The sequence below is a fragment of the Perna viridis genome, chromosome 2 (assembly GCF_037379345.1).
Source record: "Perna viridis isolate PV_CMFRI_1.1 ecotype Kerala chromosome 2, ASM3737934v1, whole genome shotgun sequence".
NCBI lineage: Eukaryota > Metazoa > Mollusca > Bivalvia > Mytilida > Mytilidae > Perna > Perna viridis.
The window spans coordinates 68,556,881-68,576,992 of NC_142446.1; the positions used below are offsets into that span (position 1 = coordinate 68,556,881).

Consider the following 20,112-nt stretch of genomic DNA (forward strand, 5'->3'; position numbering starts at 1 on the left):
AAAAGTTGCAACACGGACTAGCTAGATGCACCGATAGGGTAAGCGTCCTCTGCTTTTCTAAAAACATTTGCCCAGTTCCTCATAAAAATTCCAAGTAGCCGAAAGAGGGAAGAAAATCTATGACATGTACACAAAATAGTAAAATCCACAATAGTATATCATCAATATTTTGGTCTTTTTATGTTAGGTGGAATGAATCGCAGTGACATCGCTGTATTGTCTGAAGCACAGATCGATGCCATTGATTCGAACCACTTATCTTACATACCTGTATCAAAATTTGCTGTAAGTACATGTATCAGTGTGTCTCACAGTTTAAAGTTTTAATGTGTTGTTATTTCAGATGCGTAATACGCTGTATTTTTTGCAATCATATTTGTTAAAAAATGAAAGATAACAGCTGTCGTCTCACACGGAAGATAAATTCTTCCTAAATGATATTTACATCTATTACATATAAAGTATATATATATAGCAAGAATAAAATACAATTATATTTCAGCAGATACGCATTAGTGATACACAGCCAAATGTGCCTCATAATTGTATGTTGCTAAATTCATATCGTTATCATATGATGATAAACATATGGCATGGGGTGACATTTTCAACCCGGTGGGGGTTGTCTCTTTGACATATACACCATACCTTTTACCATTATGTATAATAGCTATATGATTATCATGACTTTCATGAATATTTGCTTGGTAGCATATAATTATCATATGTATGTGAAAAACATGACAATTGTTTGCAAACTTAAACAAGTAATGATTATGTTGTGCTTGATTCATATGAAATCATACATGTATGTTACACGTCTTATGATTCTCATATGTGGAAGTAATTAATATGCCAGCTGTTAATTCGTAATGTCTACGTTTGATTTTATACAGGCATTCACAGCCAGTCAGATTCGGACATTTAGTGTCAGTCAAGCTCAATCAACCACTGCAGAACAAAGAAATGCCTTAGACCAAACAAAATTGGCTGCTTTGTCTTATGCTGCAGATACAACATTTTCATATTTTAATTCAGGAAGTAATGGTGGAACCAACCTCCCAAATCCTAGCTCAAAAGGTAAAAAGAAAAGCGTTTTTGTGTATGCAAAATAAGAAGAAAGAAACAAATGTGTATCGTTTAAAACCTTAATATGACTGAAATCTGTTTAAACTTATCATCAAATATAAAACAAACCAAACACAACAAACCTAATGAATCTAACGATGTGTTCCTACCTCCAACCAATGTTGACCAGGTTACTACCTAATGAATCTAACGCATTCGATGTGTTCCTACCTCCAACCAATGTTGACCAGGTTACTACCTAATGAATCTAACGCATTCGATGTGTTCCTACCTCCAACCAATGTTGACAAGGTTACTACCTATTTTAATATAAATTAAACTTAATTATTTATTAAGGAACTTTTAGAAGTGCTCGACTACCCAAACAATAACTTGCATACCTGAATTTTTTTTAAAAAAAAACAAATCCTTCGTATTTAAACATTTTGTTTTGAAGAAGGTTCTGAGAAATGTATAACGTATTGAGGTATAATTATGTTTTTTAATGTTTTCATCTGTTTTGGTTTCAACTGTTGTGGATAATTTATCAACGGGTGGACAAAGTAATTACTTTCCACCATGTGTAGTTTGCAAAACACCCAACTTATCATGAATCATGAAAACAAAAACAATAGTGTTCGAATAATAAATGATTATCAATGAATATAACGTGTTAGCAATGAATGTAACGTGTTATCAATGAATACAACGTGCTATCAATGAATATAACGTGTTAGCATCTTTACACTCCTTTTAACATTCAAAAAAATAAAGTATAAAGAAACAGAGGAATAATTTACCACATCGTCATTCTTTCCTAAATTTGTCTTGAATCATGTTCTGTTGCCTGTCATCAAGTTACCTGGAAGAAATGTTAGTTGCTGTACTACTTAAAAGTTTTAGGTCTATCTTATTTCTCATGTGTCTAGTTTTTAGTGGAGTCCGAGTTGCTCATTTACTTTTCTTAATTTGTATGTATTCTTGGTTATTGTGGTCTGTTTTCCATGTTTGGTCTTAGTCCCTGGATTACATTCTTTTGATTTCCGCTAGAATCTTGGTTTCCTTGAATACTCTTTCTAACATTCACGAAATTTGTAATATATAAACATATAATTTTTTTCAGGTTACAAGATACAAGTTCCATGGCTCATGACTCTTCTGGTGTCCCTTGTGGCAGTTCGTTTTCATTGCTATTAGATATTTGTACTAAGAAGTTAAATTTCCAAATATAGATGTAATTAAAAAAAATAACTGACCAAAAATAGCAACTTAAAATTGTATTTATCGAGAAAAATTTTTTTCAATTTAAAAGTCTCTAACATGACTGGGAAACAAATTCATTGACCAGGGTCATATAAACAGCTGGGAACCAGTTTATCCTACATTGTACAGTTTAAATGGAACCTCTCAACAGAAGACTACATTGTGTAATGTTTACGCAACTATTATATAGAATGATTCGACCAACGTTCAAACTATTTTAAATTATTTGGATATTGGTTCTCTTTCTGCAATTTATGATTCCTTAACTTTAGATTTTTAACGTACAAACCTTACATTCAAGTTAAAACTAAATTTCAAAATAGAAAGAATCAATAACATTCTGAAGGACAAGATAAAGTGTGGAGGATTGGATAAATTGAGAATAGACTGAAGGAAAATCGGTGTCCCTGAATTAAACTAGTTAAATTCCTAATTGCAGGAAAGCTATTGCAGACATTAGTTCACTAAGAAGTCTTTAACTACGTTACGATTGTTTGTACATTTCAAAATCATTGCATGCTATCATGCTAAGATCATTGTATTTTATTTCTCGAAATTTTAAATATTGCATTTATATTGCACATACATATATTAATATTATATAAGCTTCTCTTAGTTTTTTTTTTTTTTTTTCATTTTTGTTTCATATTTATGAAACTAACCACCATACATTTAGAGTCATAATGCTTTAAAGGTTTGAAGGACTTTTAAAAATGAGGATGTGAATTACATTTGTTTGCCATAACTAAGGGTATGATTTACACACCGCGCACAGGGTATGTATGTTGTTATTATTTTTATTATTTAAGCGTTGCATTGTTTCTTTTTTTGAAAATTACCATACAATGTTTTATTGATGATGTATTAGTTGTTATATTTTATCATAATTTATAATCACGTTTTTGACAATATTTCATATGTACTTGCAAGTGTCATGTTCGCGTTAGTTCCGATGACCTGTTACTTTCTACATTTCTATGTCAACTCTTGAATTAGTCTTGAAGATTTGATGTATTGGCATGTATCAAACCCTGATGGTGCTATTCTGCCGGTCATTCGTAAAATTTAAATAATTTCTTGTTGGCGTATTTTTTTCTTTTTATTTGACTATTTGTTTTCTTTATCAAGGATGTTTGATATAAGGATATTTTTCATATGGGGTTCTTTTACATACAAGGTAGGAATGCAGAGTTATCAGCTTTGGTTTGTTTTTGTATTGTAAATGTTCGAGTTTGTAGAAGTTTGTAGACCCTTTGTTGATGCCATGATTTAAGTGAAATTCAAAGTTGTTTGATTCAGTTCTTTAGCAATTTTTTTAAACCACCTTTGTAAACATGTACAATCTCCTATTCCCCCCTTTCCACATAGAAACTCTCTAAAGGAGAATCAGTCTCCATAACATTTTGTTGTATTAAAGTGTTATCTACGTGAACTATATATATGCATTTGAACTCGTGTCATGAATTAAATGCAATAATTTTTTCAAAGCATTATATTATACTTTTAAATAGACTTACCAATCAACCCCATTTAAAATCTCAACACTCTTTAACGAAATCTCCATTCCCCAAATCCCCATCCGACATATACCATAGAATGGGAATTTACCCCCCCCCCCTCTATCAGGTTTTGAAGCAGTATATGGGATTACATGTCAGTATGTATTTAGATATTTTCATCTGATTTAATTGTGTTACAAATATTTTGATACATACTGATACGATGTAACTGCATATCAGTAAATGCCTGTAAATGTTTTGTCTTCCATTATTTTGTGGAAATGTAATGTCTCGATATTGTGATTTGATGTTGTTTTCTCAAATTTAACTTTCACACGCACTCTCTAACAATGTCACTATATTTATAGAATTGGCAATCAAAATTAAAGTGCTCTTAATTTTCTTATTTTAGTTATTTCAGTGCCAAAATAAATATTAAAAGTATATGTACCTAATATTATCTGCAATCAACTTGAATAATTGTTTATGCATTTCGTTCTGAAGCAAATGTTGAATTTCTGCAACAGCTAAGAATAGCTAAGATCATCATCCTTTTCATATTCCGGATCCCCATCGCAGTCACACTTTTTTTAGATCGATGGATCTTGTACCGAATAAATTATTGGGACGTTGCAATTTTACTCGTTGAAGTAAACGACCATAAACAGGAAATAGTATCTTAAAATGACGAAAATAGTCGAAAAAATGTTTACGACATTTTTGTTCCTCGAAAGTTTTTTTTTCAAAAAACGAAAACTGTATTACGTGTATTTCTATCCAAGTTTCTGTTAATGGCAAGCCGATACTGTTGATGACTGTTGATGTAGTCTACTATTAGTTAAGCCTATGTTGTGTTGACATACCATTGTAATATATTAAAATTAATAAAAACTTGAATGATTGTCTGACAAAATAAGATCATTTAAAAACTCAGAATGACGTCGAAATCGTAAAGATTATTCTTGTGCTACCACAAAAGAAAACAAAAATATTTGTTATGATGGAATAAACGTATGACAGATATAAAATTCATTTGTAACTTAACATATGTAACAAAACATATCAATTAGTCTACAAGTAAACTACATACTTATTTGATGATATACATGTATGTTGTAAAAGTAATCAAGGGAACCAAGGTTATAGCGGTAATCAAAAGAATGTAATCCAGGGACAAAGACCAGACATGGAAAACAGACATACACAACAAAGAACATGAAGTAACTCGGACTCCACTAAAAACTGGGAGCACGGACCAGGTGCACCGGTAGGGTAAGTGTCCTCTGCTTTGCTAGAAACACCCGCCCAGTTCCTCATAAAAAGTCATGTCCGGGGTAGACGAAAGAGGAAAGGAAAACTATGACACGTTGAACAAATCAGTTTTCATGGCGCAGGTGGATACACCGTAGCTATCCACGATTTCATGATGACGACCATCAAATTTCTGTAGTGATGACTTCAATCTTGTAGTAACATAACCCTGTTCCAGAAGCCTATTTGTTAGAAATGTAGCGCGATACAAAGTCTGGGTAGTGTCGGCAAGCTGTGGCATAACGTATGGGTTGTGATATGAACACTCCATATGCAGGTGCAGAAGGGATGTCGCCACAGATGAAAGGAAAGTCGACAATTCTGAATGAAAAGTCATCCCGTTTGTCGTAAAGTTTGGTCAATAGTTTTCCTTTACCATCAATTTCTAAGTGTAGGTGAAAAATTTAGTACTTACATTTTTATTACATTTTTGAGATACACTACCTAACCTGCCTGACTGGATGCTTTCTCTAATGGAGATGGTACAGTCTGAACATTTTAAAATTACAAGTACATAAATTCTTAAACTATTCAAAAGCAAAAGCAATCTTTTTAAAATTTCACAAACTATGCATTTTGAAGGATAAAAAAATAAACTTATCTTTTTAAAAACTTGAATCCTTCAAGAATGTGAGAGAGAAAAATCATCATTACAAACTTTGTCAGTACACCAATCTGTCCTTTCAAAGTTCTACTTCCTTTCATCTGAATAGGGTACATGATTGGTCAACCTAATGCGGGGAAATAAAATACTACATTGTACTATTTTTCCTGGAGAGCTGAATCATTCACAAATTTTATTTAATTACGGATTTCCCTGATTGCGGGCAGCAGCGGAAACAAGTTGTCGAGGCGTTCTTTCCAGATTTGTCCGGAGATATAGTATTGGCACAAGGTTTGCGGCACCACATGTCACACTTTAAACATTGTTCGTTGCTTGTACACCACCATTGTGTCAAACAGTAACTTGGAAGTCTTGTGTACGAAACATTTGATAATTTTGCATGAAATCATGAATTTTCACAAATTCTACCGCCAAAAACGGTCTTGTCTTGCTTTGCCTCGGCGATCAACTTAACGATATAGACCACATTAAATATCACATTATATTATAATATATTGACATCTCAGATTACACCGAGAGGTATATAATAACGTTAACATATCTTTTATTCCAAATCTGGAGCTCGTGATTTATAGATAATGACACTATGAAAGAACAATACAATCGTTCTATACAATAAATAAAGATGCTTAACTAATTTGCACAAATATGCAGAAAAATGTCAGTTTGATGGGTTAATAATGAAGTTGGCAATGGCAGACAAAACCGGAGTATCCTCATTGCTAGGCAAAAAAATAATAATTTCAATTTTCATATCCTCTTTCGTCTACCCCGTACTGGACATTTTATGAACAACTCGGTCGGTGTTTCTAGAAAAGCAGAGAACGCTCACACTACCAGTACGTGCATCTGGTCCATACTCCCAGTTTATTGTGGAGTCCGAGTTGCTCATTTACTTTTGTTCCTTTAATATTGTATTTATTATTTTGGTTATTTCATGTTCTTTCTCGGTTTCTCCGATTCCTCTCTCTCTTTCTCTCGTTAAGCGATAAAAAAGAGACAAACACAGAAAAAATGTGTTTAATCTTCTACAGCTATATATATATAAGATATGATATAATATCAATATAACTTATTTGATGTATCTTGTATCTTAATTCTATCCTCCATTCTACATAACAGTATCTCTAGAGATGAACTGTCATGCACTACCATACATCGTTTACTAAATCAGTTAAAACAGTATTAAACTTACAAGGAGGGATCAGCAGACCAGACGGCTATACTTTATAGCCTTGCTACTGAGACGACAGGCGAGTGGTTGATCTATTCAGCTAGAGTGTTGGACAAGTTGAAATAGTCACAGGCAGTAGTATTAAATACCAGTCCGATTTCAGCTAATGAAGCGACCAAGAGTAAATTCACTCTTCTTAATGATGATAAAAACACACAATTTTAATGTAAGCGCGGGTGTTGACTTCTAAATCATTTATGTTTGGTCGCTCTGTGCGCAGACTTTATATCTAACACACTTGCTGCTCTCTGGCGAAATAAAAAAGGGATAATGCTTTTTCACACTGAGTTGTTTTGTTAAAGTCAGACACTAAAATGAAACAAAACCGCTTAGGACTTCGTTTTTATGCTGCAATTTAGAAACCAGATAAAATATAGGATTCCGGAAATAAATACTGATTTAATCCGCCTTTAGCTCCAAATTTACAAGCATTTATTTACTTCCGTCATAAATAGAAAACAAGAAAAATTTGCTGTAACTTATATTTAAACCGAAATGACGATTTACAACCTACATATTTTTGATAGAAATGGCACATGTTTATACTATGCAGAGTGGAATAGAAGAAAATCTGCTGGAATGAGCCAGTCCGAGGTAATTAATTGAGAAGTTTCAGACAGTTTTTATACCCCTCCGGCTCCACACGAAGTAGGCAAGGTATTATTTGATACTTACAGGTCCACGTCTGAGCGCTGCTCGATCCAGATATTTGATACTTTTTGTCATAGATGTTGTATCGGGTAATGAAGTGGGATTCATAGTTATATGAAGTGTGTTGATATCCCATAATTTATCAAGTCTGTATTCCAATGTTTTTGAATTTTTTGCACTAATCACATAGTCGGACAGGTTGTTCCAGGTATTGATAATACAGTTTGTGAAAAAGTGTGTACAATGACTACATATGTACATATACAGTACCAGTTCTGGAAATTCTTCAATGTTATTGACTTCGGTAACTGTTAACAAATTCACTAACTTTATGATTAATGAATTCAGTAACTATGAGCTATTTCAATTCTTGGCATTTTACAATAAAAATTAGCAAACAACTAGTTCATGAAGGTGATTTTCTAAATTTCTACCTGTGGAAACAAATATCTATAGATCTACATGTATGCAATAAAAAATTACAATTATATAAAGATATGAAAATCTTATAGAAATCCATATATCTTAAAGTTAACTAATTTGATTATTGTAGTGTAACATTTTTGTTTTACTTTCAAATTTTGAAATATTGCAAAAAAAATTGAAGTTTGCACTTATCTTTTTCGATAAAAAGAACAGAAACAAAAAAATATATAGTTTAATATTTTGGTCTAATTTTACATTTTTGTAATGAATTTGGTAGCCATTACCTAATTCAACAACTTAACTGAATTTGAAGTTTTCCAGAACTGGTTCAATGTACACTTACATTGTATATCATTGTACATGTACATATACATAAAAGGCTTGACCAACAGTGCTCCACTAGTTTGGGCATTTATTAATTTGGATGAATTTTAGCACTTACATTTCAATGAGAGAGATTGTACATTTGTACAAACATTCATGTACATTGTACTTGAACCTTGATTTTGAAGTATAAATGTATATACATGTACATGTAAGATTTATGATTTTCTTAAAAGTTCTTTCCAATTTTAAAAAAGAAAATTACTTATTAACAAGGTTATCCCCATTTTGTGTTTTTTTTTATCTATACAATGTACATTGTAAGACAAGCCATTTTCAGTTCATACATGTATCATAATCAATCTGTTTCTAGACAAATGTACCCTCTAGGTAATTTGTTCCTTTGTTGACATGACCAATATAATATGTAAACTATAACTGCACTGACTTGACATGAAACTTGATGTGGATGAGGCTTAGAACCACAGAGAAATGAGTGTTTGTGCCAAGCATTTTCAAAGGTTTGAGTCAGATTCTAGCACTTCATGTCCAAAATGTGCAAGCAGTAAATACTTTTACATGCTCATGAAACATCAAAAATAAAACATTCAGTTCATATAAAAACATTTTACATACTTCTCGTCTTTTATTTCTGTAATATTTTAGAAATACGTAGAAAAATAGGCAATACACACTGATCAATAGAAGTATTCCACTTAATTGTGGGTGTGACCTAAATAAATAGTTTGAAGATGTGTTTCTCCGTAAACATCATGTGTAAAACAAATGAGATTAGAGTATCTTAATTATATGCAGCACAGTAAATGTAATTTTACGATATTACAAAGAGTATATACATTGCACATAGCTTGATTTGGCCCACACTTGAAATTAGATCTGTGGTGATCCCTGGTGTTTATATTTTCTATTCATGCTTCTTTTTGTTTTCCTACTTTAGGTTTGTTAGCAGTGCTGTTTACAATTTTCTTCAGTATACTGGTAGTCCAGTTAATCATCGTGAGTTTTTGACGGGGACTTTTTTAATCTTTTTTTGGGGAGGGAGGGGGGCAACAAAAGTTGTTTTTAACTAAAAATGATTCTTTTTGTATAATGTGATTTATTCAAAAACAAGATAATATGATAGTACATGTGTTTATTTTGTTTATATATGAAAGTTATTTTTTTTGCAGGAATTCAAGTTGATGTATGGTATGATACATTCTATAAAGTCATTTGTCAGCAGGATCTCTCCTACAGATCTGTATCCTTACTGAAATTATGTGAAGTTAAAAATCTAGGAGGTTCACAGTGTTCTCCCCAGACCCTTAAAGCGCTGCACTTTACAGCGCTATCGAGATTGAGCGCTGCGCTGTCGAGATCAGCACTGTGCTATCTTGCTACCAGTGCTGTACTATAAAGTTAAATTTGAGGATTAAAAATCAATTCAGACAGGAAACATGTGTGCCCTGTAGTCATTAACGGCATCCTATAAGGTAATTACCTCTTGAAACCGATAGCAGTAAACACACTATGCCTATGGTCAGTTGATCACCGCCTGACCGCACAGGTGTCTGAAGCCAATAAGTTGTGACATTCTTTATCAGTCACCCCACCTGGCCAGAAATTAATTTTAAGAAAGGTGTCAATCAGATACTAATATCTTATACTGAACCAATCAAAACTGGCTATGATAAAAATTAACTCAACCCTGGCCAATAGCACGTGGCTATTAATAAATGCACAGTTGAATAATTGCACAACCACATGATGTTTTCAACATTAAGAAGCAGATTTACCTTATAAAAGAACCCCAAACAATATTTATTCCATCAGATACTTCCAAAACACTTTGAAAAGGAAAAGGAAATGGCTGTCTTTTGTTTACATGTTGTTGTGTATCAAGAGACATGTTTTTTTTTCATGGAAATATTAGTTAAGAAAAAGATCGTAAAATCACCCAAGTCTAAAAAAAAAATACAACAGGTGTGTGTGGGATTTTTTTTGTAAGTCATCATATGAGGTTTTTGTCATGAATTAACTATATATTAACATTATAATTAAAAACAAAACAAAAAAACAAAACAACTAGTGTGCCAACTTTAAATACATGAATAAGATTTATGTTTTTTCCTGGTATAATTAGGTCAACTCCACACTACTTCCTGAAAAAAATTTGGAAACATGAATATTAAGACCAGAGTAGTCTTTTACATGTACATGATTAGATAATATTCTAAATATATAGATATATTGAAAGTTACTAAGACTAGAAAAAGAGTTTAATAGAGATTGTTCTTAATCAAATGAATATCACATTCAAAAGAGCCATTGAGGCCCCAAAACAAATGAAAAATTGTAATTTCCAAGGGTCTGCTGTCAGCAAAAATTTGAAGAACACTGTGTGTGTATGAATTAGAGGAAATGTTTATAAAGAATTACTTATCATAATTTGATAGAATATCTTTAATTTTTCAGTTAATTTAAAAAGGAAAAATAAAAAATGGTATTAAGTTATAATTACTGCAAAAGAAGAAAAAAGGTAAAATATTTACCGACAAATACTTCATGTAAACATAAACAGCAATGTACAAATGTACATTTTTAATACACTGATCAATTTTCATATAATGCATTAAATACAAAGTGGCAGGTTTTGACACGAGACATATTAATGTCATGTCACACGTGCTAAGTACAGCGTGACCTGAAAATCCTGGGGAGAACACTGGATGTTCACATAAATTTATAATTTATTTAAAAAAGCATTCACATAGACAATAATAGTGCATTGACTTGAAGTACATTTTGAATGTGTACATGTGTAAACAATATACAATAGAGGCTCAGGTGTAAAATTTGAGGCTTCACCAAACTTTTCTTCAGATTCATACCAATTTTGTAATTTTGTTTTTATTACTTATAAGGATACTGTCATTTGGTTTATGCTGCTATCCTTATCTCTTTATAAACCCCTGCTCCTAAGAAGAGGGGGTATATATCTCGGCAACTACTCATCACAGTGACTTGAAATTTAAATACACTCTTCTTGTATGTACAAAAATAAACAAGTACTACCTTTAAAAATAAAAATAGCCAACATAAAATTTGTTTCTTTTTACTTATAATTTTCTACATTTCATTCAGGAAATAACACATGGCATGCAATTTCAATTTTCGATACAGTTTTTTCTAACATTACTAAGTTATCAGTATTTGGCCAATCGGGAAACAGAATTGCAATCAGGTGACTTGCGTTTCCATGGAAGAGCATCTTTAAAGTCATAAGGTTTGTGGAAAAATATTGGGGTGGGAATTTCAAAATCAGGTATTTTCTTGTCTTGTCTTATCTGAAATGACATTGCTTCTCAGAAACTGATGTGGTTGTTGATTAAGAACATATTAGTTCTTCACATAACAACAATTAAGCTAGCAAATATCTGGTCTGGAATAAAGAATAAATACTAAAATCCTCCCACCTGCCCTGTATTTTTTGTGAAAGTTGGATGAAAATCTACCGTTTAAGTTTGATTGGCCTAATAGAACAGTTTTTATACAACTCAATGCTAAAGTCATAAAAGATCCTTAACATTAAACAGAAAAGATGGATTCTTAAATTTCAAGACCAACAAATATAAGCTGCATTTTTTCGAAACACCTTCTGGACTCAAGCTTGTGATGAACACAGACCTTGGTGTTGGAAACATAAGAGATATTCTACATCAGATTTATAGTAATGTAAGTACGTGCTGTAAAATGTATTTCAGGTTGATCAAGGATTTCAGATTAGGGGGTGGTATAAACAGTCTTAAAGGCCAAGGCAAGAACATTTTTTTGGTGTAGGATTCGTGAAAAATTAAGATATCGCACAAAAAGAAATTTTTTTTTTCTTTTAGGTGGGCATACACCTGGCATCCTTTCCTGGGATCTGTGCCTAATTTTACTGTCTATTGTGGGAGAGGAGTAACTTAGTGTTATCAGTATCTAACAATAATCTTTCATGTTCATGTTGTAAGGATTGGATAAGCTTACAATCAGAATGTTGTTTCTGAGTTGGATGACATACATGTATACTATACCTACTGCTGTCAACATAAATGTTATCTATACTCTCCATAGTGGAGATGATGTGACTAGAGTCACAGTGTCTCCACCCAACACAGTGGAGTCACCATTCAAAATATATCTACAGTCAGGGGCGGATCTAGACATTTTGAAAAGGAATGGTGCCCGTTCCTTAGAAAAAAGCAGGGTGCTAGGACATTATTTGCCTTCATACTAAAATATATTAAATTGGTTCATAAAGTTTCATTTCAGTTATTGAGTTAATGTATGCAGAAAAAATAATGGAAAAATAAATGATGCAATTTTATCTCAATTTTTACTTTGATGGTGTCAGTAATGTTCGTTGAGGATGGAGAAATTAAAATTTAGATTGGTGGTAGTGTAGACCAGTGGCAGATCCAAAAATTTTGAAAAAGGTTGATCTTGCTGCTGACTCATCTTTGAGAGGCCTACTTTAGTAATTTTCTATATGATCATATAACTATATACATGTAAAACCAAAATTTCTGGGCATAAGATGGGATCCACCTGTACAGACTGTTGCTTCTGTAAGCTTGCTTTAGTGTGAAAGTACTTCATTGATAAGGGAAAATACACAAGTTCAAGGATTTTTCAGTTTGTGGTTTTGAGGTTTTCAGTACTCACATCATTGTCAATCTCCTTTTTGTTGGGAACCAAATTTCGTGGTCTGGCTCACCCACAAACCCATGAAAATTGGTACCCAACGAAAAATAGTACTTTCACAGTATAAATATTAAGTTCATCTGACCTCGATGGCTCAAATACAATGAATAAAAAATAGAAATCTTTGCATATGAAATATTTTTTGTCTACCATACATGCATCAGACTTGTTTTATGCTTCTCTTGTTTATTGATGATGTCTCACAATTTTTATGTGACTTTCAGGAAGTATTTTTAGAAGGTACATGTAATTCACAAGGGTTTATTTAATCTTCAATCAGTTTTTTTTTTATATTTCAGCTATATGTTGAGTATGTTATAAGGAATCCAGTATGTGAATTAGATAAAACAATTACTAGTGAATTATTCCAAACTAAACTTGATGAGTTTATTCGAGGACTAGCCTTCTTTCCTAGTAGGATTAATTAAAATTTATACAGTTGATATATATAAGTAATATGTGTGCAATACTGTTTTTTTTTTAAGAGAATAAAAATAAATTAATCTAGCTTTATTGTATATATATTGTCTATCCTGCAGCCATAAGATCAGTCCATTTTAGGGGAGAAAGGGTTGTATAAAGATATCAAATTGCCTGTCCATCCATTCTTAATGAATGTTGTAAACATAAGTCCTTTCCTCTCTCACCTACCCCAAGTATTTTGATAAAAGCAGGACACTTACTCTTGTGCGCCTGGTTCATGTACCCAGTTATTAGTGCAGTATCAATTGCATATTAACTTTTTGGTTTTTTTGTACTTTTATTTGGTTTTTCATGTTCTTTGTTGTGTGTGTTTATTTCATCATCTAGTCTTAATCCTTGTATTATGTTCTTTTTATATTACTGTTTCAATCCTGGCTTCCTCAATTTTCCTTTTAAAATCCTTCTAAACCATTTATCAATTAGATTTTGATGAATCTATGTAGAATGGTTAAAGGCTCTAATGTGGATGTGCATTAAGCTAGGTTGTTATTGCTGGATGCTGTAAAGGGAGATAATTCAACTTAAAATATTTACATATCATTGAATTGAATCACAAGGTCTACTTTTAGTACATTTGTATAAATAGTAAATTGAACTTAAATGAGGCCATACAAAAGTATATGTGTGATTCTGGTTAAAATTTAGTGAAAATATGGTAAGTACATTTAGGAATGTGTTATTCTCTATTTTGATTTACATGTACTTATATTTTCAGAGAAAGCATCAACATTTTTTAAAATGTATCTGTGAACACTATAAAAGCTTGTATGTTTTGATTTTTATTTTAAACTGAGAAATACAAGTTAATTTAGAGCTTTGTTGTTACATTAATTTCAGTATAGGGATATAAACTAGTGAAGGTTTCTCACAACACATATTTTTTACTTGTCCTTTGATGTTGTCTTGAGGAAGGCAAAGGAAACAATTGTTCATAGTGGTTAAAATAATATGCCTGTCTATCACACTTGCACAAACTATTATAACGGTCATTGAAAACAGACATAGCAAAAATGGGCAACCAAGACCTCGCCGAAAAACAAATCTTAAAAGGGAAGTTATTATAAACTACCTCACCTAGGATAATAGCATCCTTTTCATTTCTTAGAAACAAACATTAATTCCTCTGGGAAATTATAGAAGAAAAAACTGTTTGCATTTCAGTATTTTGTCAACGTGTGAAAATCGACAAAAAGTTTATGGCGATAAATTAGTTCTTGGAATAATTACTTCAGTTTGAGAGAATATATAACCCCGCTAAGCTAGAAACCACTAATGTATTTTGGTGGTTTCTTTCTTTATAAAAGAAATTCATTCTGTAAATAAATATCTATGTTTTATGGAGCTTCATTTTAGCTCACCTGGCCATCGTCCGTCGTTTATAATTTTTCAAAACCCTTCTCCTCTGAACCTACTTGACCAATTTGAACCAAACTTGATATGGATGTTCCTTGGAGTATTCTGCATAGAACTGATGTGGAGATATTCGATTCGTCGAAAAACATGACCGCCGTTACAAAAAATAAACATAGGCATCAGACAGTAGTTTTTCGCATTTAGTGATGCATTAACTCATATGGCCAGGCGAGGTAATAAAGAATCGTCACAAAAAAGTAAACAAATCTTCGGTTTGATGTAACTAATATGTGTGTTAAGTTTTACACAATACTCATAAATAGTTTTTGAGAAACAGCGCGACCTGTGAAAAATAATAATATAAATCGATCCCTATTTTAGTTACTCGAAAAGTTTTAATCTGATTTTTACCAAAAAGTATACAGACCGTTTGACCATCATAACTAACAAGTTGTTCTCAAGTTACATTGCGACATGTGAAAAACACAAATCGCTTTTTTACAAAAAAAAAATCAACAACTTGAAAATAAACTATTGAATCAAGACAAAAAAGTGTACAGATCTTTAGATTAATATAATTAACAAGCTAAGTGTCTAAATTTTTAAACAATAATCATAAATCGTTTTTGTGATACGGGCGACATGTGAAAAAAAAACCCTCCCCCATTTTAGTTACTAAGTCTTGTAACACAAAAAGTTTTAAACTGTTTATCACCAAAAAGTATACAGACGTATACAAGTTGTTTGACCATTATAAGAAACAACTATGTTAAGTTTTAACAATTTTGGATAATTGTTCTCAAGTTACGGTACGGCATGTTTACGACAGACAGAAACCGGACATATGCATACTATAATACGTCCCGTCGAAATTTTGACGGGCGTATATACCAAAGCCTCTTTAGTACGCGGGCTGAGATACCCCCTCCCCCACTAATAACTACTTTTCAAGAGAGGATTTTCAAAAATGTTAAAAATATCACCCTACCCCTAGAAAACTGGTCTCAGTATCAAACAGAATTCTCATTCACAGCATACTGACACCGTAAAACTCGTATCTTAGGAATTCATAATTAAGATAATGATGTCCCCAATATATTTGATTAATTAAGGCGCTTAGATTTTCTTTTTGGGATAACAATTACTATAAAATCGAAAAAAAAACGGGAATTTACGGTATTTGAAAAAAATGCCAATTATAGGTGAAATGGAAGGAAAAATGAATGTCCGAAAATTCATCTTTTCATAAAAAAAAACTCATTATTGCCACATTGAAACTGAAAAATACGCGCCTGAAATGACAAGATATGTTGGATATATCAATAATTAAAACAGTAGTACCCAACACGTATAGTGTACACCGTTTATATATCAAAAATTAACATTTTAGTTTATGTTGAGGCATTTTTTTCATGGGTGGGGGATTTATTCACCTAACTTGACTTGGAAAAGTTGAAATATTTTTTACTGGACTCATTTTGAAGCTAAGTTACTGTATTAATGTACCGAATTACACAAAAGCTTATTGAAACTACGATAATCTGAAAAAGACAATTTCGGGTGATAAAGAAGAAAATTCTGAAATTCTGAAAATTCCTCTTTTCCAATTTTATAGTAATAGTTACCCCAAAAGGAAAATCTAAGCGCCTTAATTGATCAGGTATGTTGGAACATCATTATCTTAATTATGAATGTCTAAGATACATCTGTATGAGTTCTACAATGTTAGTTTGCTGTGAAAGAGAATTCCGTTTGATACTTAGACCAGTTTTCTAGGGGTTGGGGTAATATTTTTAACATTTTTTGAAAATCCTTTCTTGAAAAGTATTTTTTCGTGGATCATTTACGTAGAGAATTAAATTATCTATCAAATGATCTATCAAATTTGGGACGTTTTAGTTGAGTAATAACTTGTAGAGTCGAATTTATGTGATTTCTGACCAAAAAATCGAAAATCCCATTTTTTGCATTTTTTGATATATTCTGACTACGTAAATGGCCAAAAAATCACCAAAAGAACCCTAGAAGAGTTATTGTGATAATAATAAACAGAAAATGCCAAATACGCCTTTTTTTTACAGAAACATTAATACTCTTGGGGTTTTGACATTGAAATATATGTCGAAGCGATTTTTCGGCGGTGTAGGGATACATTTTTTTTTCATTTTACCGCAAAACCCTAAGTGTTACTGCAACTTTTTTGGTACCATTGTAAATCTGAGACATTGGACTGCACGATGATACATAAATTTGTTTAGTTTGTTCACAGATGCTATCCCAGGAAGGCTTAGACGCTCAAACAATTGAGTCGCACAAATTTTTCGGCGACAAATTGATTTGGTAATGGGGGTATAAATGTACCTAAAAATCACCATGAAGTAGATGAGTGGGGGGAGTGGGGTGGTGCACAATGGACCCTCCCAACCCATGGACTATACCTCATTGAAGCAAAATTCCATTTTTTCCGTTTTTTTTTATTCTTCATAATTCTTCTTTCTACAAAACGAAATAAACTAACACTAACACACATATATAACATCATGTAGGCCAATATTTCAGCTTTAACATGGTACCAAGAAAATTGCGGTTACATTTGGGGTTTTGGGGTTAAAAATGAAAAAAATACCCCTACCCCACCAAGAAATCGCTTAAATTGACATGTTTTGCCATGTCAAGACCACTAGAGTATTTATGCTTCAGTAAAGATTCTCAAAGAAGGAATACAAGCTATTGTTATCTGACGATACAATCGAGATAACTGAGAAGCGTAGGTCTGTTAAGATACAACTTGACTAGTCAAGACAAGATTGCAGAAAGAATGGTGAACAAGCGAACATGCAAGCATTAGGAAAGAAGGAAAGAGAAAGGACTAGATAGGATAAAAGAACCTACATCAACGAAACTCGCTTCAGAGGCAAAGAATAAAATGGGCAGAAATGACACAAAAACTGCGTACAACATCACACACCAACTGGCAGGTAGAATGACCAACACATCCAAACCAGTGAAAGACAAAAATGGCAAAGTGATAACAAACCTAGATCGACCACTTTTAAATGGAGAAGATATATCAGATGATTCTGATCTATCTCCTAGAGAAAACCTTGATGTTGATATTGGCCCAACCATGAAGGATGAAATCATAAAACCCCTATGAATAAGGACTGGAAAAGCCCCAGGCCGGACCATATTTACACCTGAGGTCTTGAAGATCAACCCAACCTACAACATATCGTTTTATTGATTGATTGATTGATTGATTGATTGATTGATTGATTATTTGATTGTTGGGGTTTAACGCCCGAGCAGCAATATTTCAACTATATTCAGGCGATGAACATGAAATAGGTGATAACATGAACATAAAATGATGATGAAATGAAAAATGGGATGGGAGATGGGACACAAGGATAATGGGGTTGGCAAATTTTGACTGCCACTTAAAATTTGGAGAGGTGGGTAGGGTCGGGCAATTTAGCCTTTTGTGGCGGAGTAGAATACCACAGAAGGGTAATTTAACGTGCAAGGAACGTGGTATCTTTCCCAAGATGTTACTCCACTATGGTTTGCCGTCAGGTTTTCCGTATTATGGTCTAACAACCCTAGAATGTCAGGGCTACCCCATACCATCACCTGGGACACACAACCCAGTTGCTCTGTGGGCAGATACTAAAGATTATCCCAGGACTCTATGAAAACACCAAACGCTTAGTCATCCACAATTCAACACTCGCACCATCCTTCAATGAAATACAAGAAATACACCAAGGTTGTCTCCTGTCACCCCTTATTTTCTATATAAGTGTGCAAGAATTTATAATATACAATCATGAATTTACTCATAGATTTCTTGCCTAATTGATATATTTTGGGGTGGTAAAAGGACGATATATACAAGGTGGTCACTGCATAATGGCCATGCATAATTGTGGCGTGGCTGCTTCCCTGCAGACTTTCTCGTGCTATCCCTGGGGAAGTTAATCCCAGCCTGCATGAGTCCCAGACTTTCTTGTGCTCTGTTATGGTTTAGAAAAAAGAAGCAGCTCCTCATCAATTTCTGGCTACAGACAAAGCCATGCCTTGTTCAAGCCAAGTAAATTTCATCCAATCCTCACCAAAAATATGGGGTGGTTGGGAGGATTTTATTTTCTGATTTTTTACTCCTTACCAATATTGGATAGCCTAATTTTATCTTTTTGGTGTATAGACATGTTCTAAATCCATAGCCACATCAATTTCAGAGAAGAAACATTATTTTGGTGACCAAGAATTGAAAGATTTGTAAATCATAGTGCCTAAATACAAGAAACTGAAGTGAAACAAATCCTGATTTTGAAATTCTATTCCCATTGTTTTTTTTTAATTTCATTTTTTAGGAGAGGGTTGGAATGTAAATTCTATCTGCTTATCTGAGTTTTTACTTTCATATGCCCTCCCTTGATATTCATATATTTTCCGTGTATTGTTTATCGGAAACTTGAATGGCAAAAAAATAAAATCTGCCATATTCCTGACAAAGAATTATAATTCAATTGCTATTGAAAAAAAAATTAAATAATTGTATGAAGAGCAGAAATAAAACATTTAGCCCCCCCCCCCCCGCCCTCAATATAAAAATGGTCGGTGCCTTATCCATTTACTTGCGTAGTCCTCCACGGCATCCATAAGAACTTTAAAGTTATAATTCTAATTTATGAAGCGTGGTTCACGGTACTTTGGACCTTTAGACGTTTTCGATGATGGACAAATCTCCCATGACGACGTGACCGGAAGGACCATATTTGAATGGAAAGTTTTTGCAAGAACAGTCAAGTGGTTTAGCCTTGAAGTCCTCAATCTCAATGTTCTGCAATAGCCTGTTATAATTGAAATATTTGGATGCAATGGGTGAAGTATAGGAATAAAAAAATAATTGGTGTGGATTTGTCTTAGAAATATGGGGGAATTTTGTTGGTAACGTAAAAACTTATTCAATTTTTTTTAATACACCAGAATAGAAAGATATTATTGGCTTATCGAAATATTAATTTGTATATATTTTAGTTAGCGGAGTGTTTTAGATCATTATACTTAGTTCAGATAAAGAATCCCACATGTATTTCGAGCTCCGACTAGGATTGAAAAGAATT

General features: G+C 32.8%; 2 protein-coding genes across 2 annotated transcripts in view; both read left to right on the top strand.

Annotated features, from left to right (window-relative positions):
* The window catches only part of LOC148626664 (uncharacterized), a 31,130-nt gene extending 26,897 nt beyond the window's left edge, over nt 1–4,233 (top strand). Inside the window, exons 26-28 of the mRNA XM_088570829.1 lie at nt 188–285; nt 897–1,080; nt 2,192–4,233. Coding sequence (XP_088426955.1) covers nt 188–285; nt 897–1,080; nt 2,192–2,265 — 356 coding nt within the window. The 3' untranslated portion in view covers nt 2,266–4,233. The remainder of the gene's footprint in view (nt 1–187; nt 286–896; nt 1,081–2,191) is intronic.
* A 3,188-nt stretch (nt 4,234–7,421) lies between these two features.
* On the top strand, nt 7,422–13,665 carry LOC148626665 (trafficking protein particle complex subunit 1-like). The gene is made up of 4 exons (XM_088570832.1): nt 7,422–7,594; nt 9,592–9,662; nt 11,998–12,136; nt 13,447–13,665. The coding sequence occupies exons 1-4, from the start codon at nt 7,496–7,498 to the stop codon at nt 13,573–13,575; spliced, it is 438 nt and encodes a 145-aa protein (XP_088426958.1). The 5' UTR covers nt 7,422–7,495; the 3' UTR covers nt 13,576–13,665.
* The last annotated feature ends 6,447 nt before the right edge of the window (nt 13,666–20,112 follow it).